The sequence below is a fragment of the Sylvia atricapilla genome, chromosome 1 (assembly GCF_009819655.1).
Source record: "Sylvia atricapilla isolate bSylAtr1 chromosome 1, bSylAtr1.pri, whole genome shotgun sequence".
In the NCBI taxonomy this organism is placed as follows: Eukaryota; Metazoa; Chordata; class Aves; order Passeriformes; family Sylviidae; genus Sylvia; species Sylvia atricapilla.
Window position 1 is genome coordinate 152,533,029 of NC_089140.1, and position 12,773 is coordinate 152,545,801.

Genomic DNA, 12,773 nt, shown 5'->3' on the forward strand with positions numbered 1-12,773 from the left:
CCCTTTTTATTGAGACAAAACAATTCTTCTCTAGGCTGAAACTCAGGGACATGTCACGGTCTCAGGCCCTGAAAAGTATAAATAAAAGTGAGTTGGGGTATTAGCAAACTAGAGTAATATGACTTCATTCCCTTAAGCTTTAATTGGAAGATTAACCCTGATGTTACATGTAAATAGACCAAATTGATAACTGTATGAAAAACCTGTGATCAGTGTCTATCTTGGGTGTAGCCTCTCAGAGGCTTCTGCCTGCCCCAGGTGTGTCTATTGAAGGTTTTGAATAAATCCCTGCTTTTATTCTCATAACCATGTCTGGGCTCTGTTCCAGGCAGCCACTCCAAAGCATCCTGTAAATATACAAATATACTGCACCTTCCCTGTGCCTCAGCCAATGGGGAAAGGAGAAGAGCAAGGTGTGGCTGAGAGTTTGGGATAAAAGGAGGCTGAGTCCTCTGAAACCTTCAGAGAGAAACCCCACAGGGGTTTCACAGGGGGGAAACTCTGAAACATCATTGAAATAAAGTTTCAAAACTGCTGTGTGGACACTTGGCTCTCCATAGAGAGGCTTTTCACCACACACTGAAGGTGCTGGGTAGAGCTGAAGGCCTGACTTAAAGGATGATAAAAAGATGTCAAAGTATTTCCACAAGACAATATATGTGGCTCAAACAGGTGGAGAAAGAGTTAAGTGCAGAGGAAGATCAATGAAACTCCGGTGTGGTTTTTGAGAAGTTCTCTATGACAGAAGGAGCAGTGCATGCCAAAACCAAAAGTTTGAGGGGAGGTCACCTGAGATATTGGGGCACTCTGTGAAAACAAGCGCACATATCCCTGTTGAGGAACTCTCCAGGGCAAGAAGAGGATTTCTTTAGAGAGGTGGGGCCATGCAGATGTTACGGGTTAACACAACTTGGTTTTTAGTTAAAGAGGAAACATTTCCCTATAAGCACCTGTTAGTTTTATGTGGAAAGGAAAGAGACCTGTCAGAGACCAATTTTTAGATGCTGACACCTCATATAACCACAGAGGAAGCTGTATATGCTTGTGAATAAACATGTAAGGTTGAGCTGAGGCTGGGAACTTCCTTTTCCCTCCGTCCTCAGAAGAGGTAAGGTGGCAGCCCAGCTTCTGCTGGGGTCAGGCAGGGCCGGCCAGACCCAGCCCGGCCAAGCCTTTCTCTGTGAGTCTCTATCAACAGGAGGGGAGGAGAATATGTTCTGTCTCAGCCTAGATGGGGTTTCCAGTGGGTATTAAAACATCTTGCCATCATCAAAGCATCCCATCCTTGGAGTAAGATTGGAGTCTGGGAGAGGGCCTTGGGGGACACTGGGGGGGCTGAGGGAGTGACTTTAGGAATTAGAGTGAGGTTCTTGAGGATTTTGGGATCACCAGCGGGCTGCAGAGATCTGGGAGCAGGATTGAGGTCCTGGCGAGCACTGGGGGACACTGGAAGGGTAAACACAGGACTGGGATTCGGACTGGGGGTGGGTGGGGCACTGATGGGGCACTGGGGAGGTCAGGGAATGACCCCGGGGTTTGGGCTGGGGAACTGCAGAGAGGCTGAGCTGACACCCAATGTGGGGATGGAGATGGGACTGGGAGTGGGGTTATGGGGCTCAGGGTGGGCACAGGGATGACACTGGGGTGGGGACACAGAAGTAGGGGCTGTGGGGGCACTGTGAGCGTGGGATTGGGGTCATGGAGGACACTGCTGGGGGACAGGGAGTGAGCCCAGAATTTGAATTGCTGTCCTGTGGGGCCAGAAGACACTAATGGTGAATGACATGAGACCCTGAGACTGGGATTGTCCTGGGGGTCTGAGGGACACTGGGGAGTCCTGGAATGACCCCAGGAGTTGGGATCAGCATCCCAGGATATGTCCAGGGGTCTTTTAGCCAGGGCTCTGCCCCTTTCCTGGGCTGACCTCAGTTCTCCTCTTCAGTCCCTCACTGAGGAACCCTTCTTATGTACCCCTGCGTGCCCTCAGTGTCCCCTCTTTGTCCCCCAGTGTCCCACACTGCTCCTGGTGGTCTCTCCCTGCCATGGCCCCCCTGGCTCACACCCTGGCACTGCTGGCAATGACCGTGGCCACTGCGTCCATCAAGGAGGTGGCCCTGGACATGGCCTGGGAATCCTTCGACGACCGGTACTGTGGCTGTGGCCCTGAAATGACCGCGGCGTTGCCGTTCCTCAACCGCTCCGAGTTCCAGAAGAATTCTCTCTTTGCTGAGTTGTGGCCTAAGGCTGTGGCCAAGTGGCAGAGCAAGGGGTCTCGTGTGTCCCCTCTGGTGTCATCAGACCAGGCCATCGCCATCATGGCCTACACGATGCCACGCATGTACAGGGCCTTCAATGCAGCTGTGCGCGTGGCCGGGCGCTCCCCCCAGATATACCGAAAGAACTTCCAGTTTAAAACGCTGCATTTCCTGCTGACCCAGGCCCTGGGGACACTGAGGGATGCTCAGAAAAAGCAATGTCGCCACGTGTTCCGAGGCGTGCGTGAAATTCATTTCAAGGCACAGCGCGGCCAGAGGGTCCGGTTTGGCCAATTCACATCAACATCGCTGAGCAAAAAGACTGCCCAGAGATTTGGTAGAAGCACCATATTCCAGGTGCACACGTGCCATGGTGTGGACATCCATCAGTTTTCCATGTATCCAAAGGAGAAAGAGGTGCTGATCCCACCCTTCGAGACCTTTGAGGTCACCAAAGTCACCCAGGATGGGCGTCACACACGGATCTGGCTCCGCTCCACCGGGACCTTCAGCAAATACGACTGCGAGTGGGTGTGGGGGGAAAAAGAGAGGGGTGAGGGGTCCATGGGGATGAACGGGTTGAGAGGGGTCTGTGAGGGATCAGGGGTTTCAGGGGTACAGGAGGGCCATGAGGAGCGTTCTGGTGGGGCAGAGGACCTTCGAGGGTGGGGATCAGGGAGGTCAGGAGAGCCATGGGGGGAGAGAGGAGGTTGTTGGAGGCCATAACACGGAGTTAGGAGTGACAGGAGAGATGGGGGCCATGGGCAGGGGGAGGCTTTGGGGTGGCCGGGGGTGCAGGGGGTGGATTGGTGGTCAGAGAGAGTGACGGGGGAATCTATCCATCCTAATTATACATATCTTCAATGTGGGCTTTTTAGCTAATTCAAAACCAGCATTTTTCCCATAAATAATTTGCAAGGCACTGCCCTTTTCAGGAAATCATTTTTATTGTCGTGGAGAGTCATTAAAATGGAGTTTCTGGGGGTCATTTTCACTGGGTGCCACAATAGCTCAGGTGACCTCCCCTCAAACTTTTGCTTTCAGTAGGCACTGCTCCTTCTCTGTTACGGAACTTGTCAAAAATCTCACTGGATTTTCCTTTATCTCTTTCTGCACTGGTTTGAGCCGTGTTTATTGTACTGTGTAAATACTTTTGTAACATTTTATCACTTTTGCTGATAAGTCTTTAAGCCTTACCCAGCACCTTCAGTGCGTGAGGAAAAGCCATGCTATAAATAGCCACATGTTCACAAAGCAGCCTTGAATCTCTATTCGAATAAAGGGACAGAGTTTCTAAAGGCAGCACCTTCAGCATGTGGTGAAAAGCCACACTATGAAAAGCTAAGTGTCCACAAAACAGCTTTCAAACCTTATTCCAATAAAGGCACAAAGTTTCCACAGCCAGACCCCCTGTGGGTTTCTCTCTCGAGGTTTCAGAGGATGCAGCTTCCTTTTATCCCAAACTCTCAGTCACACTTTGCTCTCTTCCTTTCCCCATCAGCTGAATAGGGCTGCTGGGAAGGTGCAGCCTTCCCCAACCACCTACCTCATTTCCCCATTAACCCATTATTTTCCCTCAAAATCACTAAGTTCAGGCTGTCTGGGTTATGAAAGAGACTTTGTGGGAATCTATTTCTCCCATGAATTTAATGTTCAGAAGTTCAAACTTTCTGGTCAAACCACAAGGGTTTTGTGAAAGCTTCATTTTTCTAGAGACATCGAGACCTATTTTGAAGACATTGAAAACCATTTCTCTGGAAGACCCCAACCCACTGAGTTGTTTTTCAAAGACATCACCACCCAATAAAATCCTTCCAATACAATCCTTCCCTGTGAGGGTGGTGAGGCCCTGCTACAGGTTGCCCAGAGAAGCTGTGACTGTTCAGTCCCTGCCCATGCCTAAGGCCAGGTTGGGGGGTTCCTGGAGCAGTCTGGCCCAGGGGAAGATGTCCCTGCCCATGGCAGGGCTGGCACCAGATGGTCTTTGAGGTGACTCCATCCCAAACCATTGAAGAGCCCCAGGGCCGGGATGTGGCGGGCGCTCTGCCCCCAGACCAGCTTGGGCTGCCGCCTGGTGGTGACACCCGGAACTGCAGCTGGGGACATGATATGCCACACGAACAAGGATCTAAATTTCAATTTATTTTTTAAATGCCAGGTGAGCAAGCAGCAAATTTTTGGATACATCAGGTGAAGTGTCCAAGGAGCTTTAGGAAGTCACCATGCCATTGCCACACCCAAAACCCTCTGTCGTGATGTGTGCAACTGGTCCCAAGCACTGCCCAATCTCTGCTGTCTGTGCTGTCCGGAGCAGTTGTCTCGGTTTGAAAGTCAGATGTTCTGCTGGGGAGCGGCAGGGCCTGCCTTGGAATGGAGAATTCAAACCCTTTTCCTCCAAATTAATATGATTTAGAAAATTTAAGGGCTCTAAGGCAGAGGTATAAGGCTAGGGATAACAGCTGTTTGCTAGAACGTCTAACATGGCATACTAACAACAACAACCTCAGCATTAATAACAAACAGGAGCAGGACCCTGGGAACAGCTTCCCTGAGCGCGGCTCTTTCCCCTTTGGTGCAGTTCCGGGCACAGCCAGCAGGGGCGCTGCTGGCTCCCGGTGGGCGGGGCAGGTGCAGTGATCCTCCGCGGCTGCAGGGGGCGCTGTGGGGCGGGGAGAGCGCAGTAATGGTGGATTGGTCTGAGATGGGAAGAGCAGGATCAGAAACTTCAGAGCTGAGGCTGAAGACTCTGGAGGTCTCAGCAGGCAGGGGCTGTGGGCTACAGAGCAGCAAAAAGTCCCAGCAATGCTGAAGAATCAACAGGGGGGTAGGACAACAATGACCCAGCTCCCCACACAGAAGAAGGCCCCTCTTTAGTGAGGCAGGAGATCACAAGGTCTCAGTTCTGAGGCTGCCCCCAGGAGCAGAGGCTCACCCCACACGAGGCTGGACTTCTGTAGCAGGAGTGAGTTCCTTTCCCCAGCCCCAGCTACACCACTTCCCTGGGAAGGCTCAGATAGAGTAAGAGAGAGTTTTTCCTCCCCTCCCAGTCTCAAGCATCCAGCCAAAAGCGCTTCTTAGCAACATAATGGGAAAAAAATTCCACTGCTAACAAGTAAAGAAAAGGAAAGAAAAAAAATCTCAACCCTCAACACTCTCCCACAGTCCTGTATCCCTCCTCAAGGTGTCTTCTCAGCCCCACTGCAGGATCCTGACTCAAACCCTGGGGTCACTTCCTGACCCTTCCCAAGTAACCCCAGTGTCCCCTAATCCCCATCCCATTCCCCAATCCCACTCCCAGTCCCATGGGAACCCCAGTGGCCCCCAAGATCCTGATCCCATCCCATGTGTCCCCCAGTTTCCCCCAGTGCCCTCCAGTATCTCACTGCCCCTCCCAAAGCCCTGTGCCCCCCATCACTGCCCTGGAACACCCCATGACCCACATCCCAGTGTGGTGATACTCCCAACACCCTCCTGGTCCCCAATTCCACAGTTCCCTGTCCCCCCCCACACACACGCACAAACTGTCCCCAGTGTCCCCGCAGCCCCTGATACCGAAATGGGCCGGAGTGAACTCATGGGCAGAACTGGAGGGATCACAAAGCCGGAATTCTTGATCAGCTCAGACTCACAGCGGATCTCTCCTGGTCCTGCAGGTCAGAGGAGTCTTTACCATGGGTTATTTATCCATCCTAATTATAAATATTCATTAAATGGGCCTCCTATCTAATACAGACACAGCACTTCTCCTGGACATCATTTGCATGGCTCCGCCTCTCTCCGGAAATTCTCTTATTGTCCTGGAGAGTTCTAAAAAGGGATCTGGGTGGTCATTTTCACTGAGTGCCCCAGTATCTCAGATCACTTCACCTCAAACTTTCACTTTCAGCAGGTACTGCTCCTTCTCTGTTACAGAACTTGTCCAAAACCCCACTGGAGTTCCATTTATCTCCTTCTCACAGTTCGAGCTGTGTTTATTGTCCTGCATAAATACTTTTATGTCCTTTTATCACATTTGCTGCTAAGTCTTTAAGCCCTACCCAGCACCTTCCGCATGTGGTGAAAAGCCACTCTATGAAAAGCCAAGTGTCCACAAAACAGCCTGGAAACTTTGTTGGAATAAAGGCACAGAGTTTCCACAGCCATACCCTCATGGGGTTTCTCTTTCAAGGTTTCAAAGGATGCAGTCTCCTTTTATCCCAAATTCCTGTCCCCACGTTGCCCTCTTCCTTTCCCCATTGGCTGAGGCACAGGGAAGGTGCAGTGTATTTGTATATTTACAGGATGCCTTGGAGTGGCTGCCTGGAACAGAGCCCAGACACTATTATGAGAACGAAAGCAGGGATTAATTGAAAGCCTTCAATGGACACACCTGAGGCAGGCAGAAGCCTCTGAGAGGCTGCACCCAAGATATACAATGGTGATGAGTTTTTCATACAGTTATCGGTTTAGCCTGTTTCCATATCAGGGGTTAATCCTCCAATTACAGCTTCAGGTAATGAAGTCGTATTACTCCAGTTTGCTAATGCCTGAACTCACTTTTCTTTATATTTTCATGGCCTGAGGCAGTGAACTGTCCTTGAGTTTCAGCCTAGAGAGGAATTGCTTTGTCTGAATAAAATGGAAGAACAGCAGCTGACAGGCTGTGGAGTTTTAGGGTTACACACTAAAGCAGTTCAGGATCTGAAAACTACAAAGGCAAAATTCTAAGGCATCATATACACAGTGATGAGGCTCCCTGTCAGCTGTGTCTTCTCTTGAGGCTGAAGAGCCCCAGCTCCTGCAGCTTTGCCTGATGAGAGAGATGCTCCAGTGCCCTCATCATCCTCACAGCCTCTGCTGGACCTGCTTCTGGATGTCCATGTCCCTCCTGTCCTGGCACTGACCAGAACTGCACACAGCACTTCCAATGTGCCTCATTGTCAGGGCAGAGGGGCACAGTCACTCCCTGACCTCCTGACCCCTCTCCTCCCAGTACAAGTTGAACAAAGATGACAAAGTCCGCTTTGGTCAATTCACATCAACATCACTGAACAAAATGGTGGCCCAGCGTTTTGGGCAGGACACAATGTTCATGATGACCACGTGCCATGGTGTGGACATCCCGAAATTCTCCATGTATCCAGAGGAGAAGGAGGTGCTGATCCCACCATTCGAGACCTTCAAGGTCACCGGTGTCAGTAAGGAAGGGAACACAATGAACACTGAGCTTCAGTCCACCGGGAACTCCAGCAACTACAACTATGAGTGGCTGAAAGGTGACACCATGGGGACAACCGGGGGGGAGCAGGAATGCTCAGCGAGCATTAGGGACAAGGACACATTGTGCTGGGAACAACCATGGCCCAGAGGGAACAGGGACGCCCAGTGCTGGGGACAAGGACAATGACAGCCATTGCTGAGCAGAGGGTATGTGGACACCCAGTGCCAGGTGAAGGCAACAGGGACATCGAGGGCTGGGGACAACCAATGGGGTTGAGGGGGCAAGGCCACCCATGGCTGGGCACAGGGGACAGGGAACTCGGTATGACCCTCTCTGACCCCCACACCCTCAGGGACCCCCATTTCACCCTTATCCCCTCTCCCATGGTCACCCTGAGCCCCCCTCTTTATGTCCCAAGGTGGAAGCCTCCCCAGGAACTCCCCCCACCTCGGGGGGCTTCTCTTGGCCACCGTGGCCATGGCAGTGGTCACTGGAACCCTCTGAGCCACAAGGCCACCAAGGTCACTGCAGTCTTGGAGGCCACTGTGGCCACCGTGATCACATAAGCCACCACAACCCCAAGAAAAATGACAGCACCAATGCTACTGAGGCCACAGTGTCTACTGGGGCCACTTTGGCCCCTATGACTACTCCGAGCATTGGAAGCACCATGGTCACCATGGCCATTGTGGCAAGTGTGACCCATGAGGCTACTGTGGCCACTGTGGCCACCGCGGTCATGGTAATGACTGAGGCCATCATGGCCACTGTGGTTTCCAAGGTGGCCAAGGTCACCATGGCCATTACGGCCACTGTGGCCACCATGGTCACTGTAACAGGAGGACCATCCTAGGGAAGGCCCTCTGAAAGCTGCCCAGGAGTGACTAGCACAAAGCCAGCAGGACCAGCGAGAGCAGGGCTGGAGCTTCCAGGACAGCACGGACAGCACGGACAGCAGAGATTGGGCAGTGCCTGAGGCCAGTTGGATACTTCCCAACAGAGGGGTTTGGCAGTGCCAATATCAAGGCCACCTCCTAAAGCTCCTTGGCTTTCTTGCCTGATGTATCCAAAAAAATTGCTGCTTGCTCGCCTGGAGTGGGAAAATGCTCCTTGCTTGCCTGGTGTATAAAACATGAATCAGAAATTTGACCCTTGCTGGCCCGGCCTACTAAAAGTTTACCAAAATTTGCTGCTGGCTCCCCTGATGTATCTGCTACAGCTCTTTTAACACCTTTCCTGCAGGGTGCCTCATTTCCTATAATAAGGCAGTTCCTGGTGTTTTCGGTAGTGGCAACTTAAAGCTGTATTTTTTAAACCTCGATCTGCAGAAAGGCATTGGAGATACATTCCTTCCTTTTTCCTCTTCACCCCCTTTTCACTGCAGGGAACTCCTCAGAAAGGACCTGGAAAGGCTGGAACACATCCAGGGAAGAGATGGAGGTCAGGAAGGCTCTGTAGCACCAGAAGTGGCTGAGGAAGCTGGGGGGAGAGGCTGCTCAGAGCAATTAGAAAAGGATGAATGATCAGTTCAGGACCAGTTCCACAAAGTTCCTGATCTGAAGCAACGCAAGCAAAGAAGCATTTGGAGGAAAAAAAAAGAAAAAAAAAAAAAAAGAAAAACAAACAGAAAGAAAAAGGATGAAAAATAAATTGGAGAAAACGGGACAGAGGCACCATCACCCACTGATTTTTGTAAAAACCTGATGTTTCACTCAGGAAACTATTTTTTCTTTCAAATCGGGGAATTTTCCCTCTTCAGCCCTCAGCTCCTGAACTCGCTGTGGTGTTGTGGTTCAGGAATTGTCCACTGGAGGGCAGCAGCGAGCAGGGTTAAACAGCGGCACTGCGCATGCGCCGCCCCCTCAGCTGCAGTTCCGGGTGTCACCACCAGGCGGCAGCACGAGCTGGTGGCGCTGCCGAGCGCCCGCCCCACCCCATCCCGGCCCCGGGGCTCTGCAATGTTTTGGGATGGAGCCACCTTAAAGCCCATCCTGTGTCAGCCCTGCCATGGGCAGGGACATCTTCCCCTGAGCCACGCTGCTCCAGACACTCCAACGTGGTATTAGACACGAGAAGGGACTGGGCAGCACAGCTGCTCTGAGGAGCCTGTGCCAGGGCCTCACCACCCTCACAGGGAACGATTCCTCTCAATATCCCGTCTGACCCTGCCCTCTCACAGTGGGAAGCTGTTCTTCTTGTCCTGTCTGTCAATGCCCTTGTCCAAAGTCCCTCCCAAGCTCTCCTGGAGCTTCTTTAGCCAAGAAGGGGCTTTGATGTCCCCATGGATCACTCTCCAGGCTGAACACCCCCAGCTGTCTCCACAGCAGAGGAGCTTCATCCCTCAAAACCGCTCTATGGCTTCCTCTGAACCAGCTCCAGCAGCTCCACATCTTCTCTGTGCTGGAGTCCAGAGCTGGCAGAGTGATCCCAATGGGAATATCTCATGGTGGGAAGGGCTCAGTGCTTGCCCTGCTCTCATCCCTGAACCAGCACCCCACACAGAGCACATGAAGGGCTCCAGTGTCTCACTCTCTTTCTCCGAAGAGGAAACCTGCCCAACAGCAGCAGAGCGAGGCTTTCGGCCAACCAGCAAGGCCCGGTGTTCCAAGCCTTTGGCCACCAAGACGACTGCCTTTCGGCCAGCGTTATTTCCGGTTCTGGATGTGCAGGAACTAATAAAGGCCTGATCAGAGGAGTCAGGACCTGTGTTAGAGGGTTGATCTTCCTGATGGAGTAGGAGGCTCCCAACACTGGGGTGGTACTCAATGAAGGGTGGAACCCGTCGCATGGGAAGGACTTGGTGCAAAGATGGGAAACAAGACTGATGGTGGGAATGACCTCAAAATGGTGGGAATGAACTCACTCAAAATGGTGGGAATGAACTCACTCAAAACAGCAGAAATTAACTCAAAATGGTGGTTCCCCTTGATGTGCAGATGCCATTTTGTGTGGAGTGGAGAAGAAGGACAGCATTGAAATATGGTGGAATGTGGGTGAGGACAGAACTGAGGATGGGTTGTGTGGACCCATCCTGAGAATGGGATAGAAGGATATGGGAGATGGCAGAAGGTCGGGAGCACTTCTGTGCCTTTTGGCCGTTTCCATCTCCTGACCCTCCCTGAAGGGACAAAGGGTTAGGGACACAGAGGGGCAAAATATACAAAGCGGGAAAGAGAACTTCAGTTTGGAATATTTAAAATGGCTCCATACACTGAACACAAGAGGGGGAAAAACTTAAACAATTAATAAACTAAACTTCCCACATGAAATTATTCCCCCGCTAAAAATACAACTCCCATACACACACGTTTTCGTTCAGCCTGGGAGATCCCACTCCCTGTGGCTGTCCCTGATGGAAAGGGATCGCCCACCCACAAGACAGTAAAATGTAAAACAACATAAAACCCCCTGGGTGCAGGGTGCCTTCCACACCAACTCAAGCTGAGGAGCGCTGGCGGGTCCAAGCGGTCCAGAATGTGTCTTGTGGAGTTGTCAGTGCTGAGTCAGTCCTGCATCCCCTTGGAGGGTGTCTGTAGCAGAATTTCTTAGAGAGCGAGGACATGGTTTATATCTAGAGTAAGGTTTGAGCTACCCCAGCCTGGGCCCCAGATTTAGGTCTGTGAAGCCTGTGGCGCAGTTAGAAATTATGTTAAGGTGTGTGCATGGTACAGTGGGTTTTCCAGGTGTTAATAGGTACAGTTGGTAGTGTGAACATTTTAGCCACCTTAAGAATAAGATAAACGATGTTTGTTTGCATTTTTCTCATGCTGTATACCAGTGAGAGAACACCTGTAATTGTAAACCATACTGAAGTGTACATAACCTGCCATTTGAGACAGAATAAACAGAGAACTTATGTTAACCACATTGGTTGGATCTGCATTGCTCTGTCCGGCCTTCCCATGTTTTAAGGGGTTCCCTGTCTATGGGTGTCAGCTCTCCCGACTACCAGAAGCTTAATAAAACTGAAGTCCTGCTTCACAGTTCTGCCCAGTGCCATGTCCAGCTGTACCCAGGGCCATCTCCAGCTCGGCCGAGGGCCATGTCCAGCTCTGCTGAATGCCATGTCCAGTTCTGTCCAGTGCCATGTCCAGCTTTATTCAGTGCCATGTCCAGTTCTGTCCAGTGCCACGTCCAGCTTTATCCAGTGCCATGTCCAATTCTGTCCAGTGTCATATCCAGCTCTGCGCTCCACAGGAGAGGTGGGACATGGAGATCCTGGAGCAGGTCCAGCAGAGGCTGTGAGGATGATGAAGGCATTGGAGAATCTCTGTCACCAGGCAAAACTGCAGGAGCTGGGGCTGTGCAATCTCTAGAAGAGACACAGCTGACAGGGGTCCTCATCTCTGTGTATATGATTTTGCTTTTATATTTTAAGATCTTGTATTGTTTTAGAGTGGATTTAGAACTCCACAGCCTGTCAGCTGCTGTTCTCTTGTTTTATTCAGACGAAACAGTTCCTCTTCAGGGTGAAACTCAAGGACACCTCACTGTCCTGGGCCCCAAAAAGTATAAGCAAAAGAGAATCAGACAGTTACCAAACTGTGGGAATATGACTTCATTACCTGAAGCTGTAATTGGAGGATTAACCCCTGATGTTACATGTAGACAGACCAAACTTATAACTGTATGAAAAACTGGTGACCATTGTCCACCTTGGGTGCAGCCTCTCAGAGGCTTCTGCCTGCCCCAGGTGTGTCCATTGAAGGCTTTCAATAAATCCCTGCTTTCATTCTCATAATCGTGTATGGGCTCTGTTCCAGGCAGCCACTCCAAGGCATCCTATAAATATACAAGTACACTGCACTTTCCCCTGGCCTCAGCCAGTGGGGAAAGGAAGAGGGCAAGGTGTGGCTGAGAGTTTGGGATAAAAGGAGACTGCATCCTGTGAAACCTCGAGAGAGAAACCCCACAGGGGTTTCACAGGGGTGAAAACTCTGAAATTTCATTGAAATAAAGTTTCAAAACTGCTGTGTGGACACTTGTCTCTCCATAGAGTGGCTTTTCACCACATAATGAAGGTGCTGGGAAGAGCAAAAAACCTGACTTAAAGATTGATAAAAAGATGTAAAAGTATTACCACAAGACAATATATGTGGCTCAAACCAGTGGAGAAAGAGTTAAAGGAAACTCCAGTGTGATTATTTACAATTATTTATTCTCTAAGACAGAAATAGCAGCGCCGGCCAAAACCAAAATTTGGAGGGGAGGCCACCTGAGATATTGGGGCATTCTGTGAAAATACCCACTCAGATCCCTGTTTAGGAACTCTCCAGGACAAGAAAAGCATTTCCTGAGAGAGGCAGGGCCAAGCAATT

General features: G+C 50.9%; 2 protein-coding genes across 3 annotated transcripts in view; one reads left to right on the top strand and one right to left on the bottom strand.

Moving 5' to 3' along the window:
* The window catches only part of LOC136372641 (erythroblast NAD(P)(+)--arginine ADP-ribosyltransferase-like), a 101,952-nt gene extending 93,925 nt beyond the window's left edge, over positions 1-8,027 (top strand). For both annotated transcript variants that reach the window (XM_066337371.1, XM_066337378.1), the window contains one exon: positions 7,874-8,027. In XM_066337371.1, coding sequence (XP_066193468.1) covers positions 7,874-7,959 — 86 coding nt within the window. In that variant the 3' untranslated portion in view covers positions 7,960-8,027. The remainder of the gene's footprint in view (positions 1-7,873) is intronic.
* The window catches only part of LOC136372600 (NAD(P)(+)--arginine ADP-ribosyltransferase 2-like), a 188,934-nt gene that overhangs the window by 26,347 nt on the left and 149,814 nt on the right, over positions 1-12,773 (bottom strand). The gene's annotated exons all lie outside the window — the stretch shown is intronic.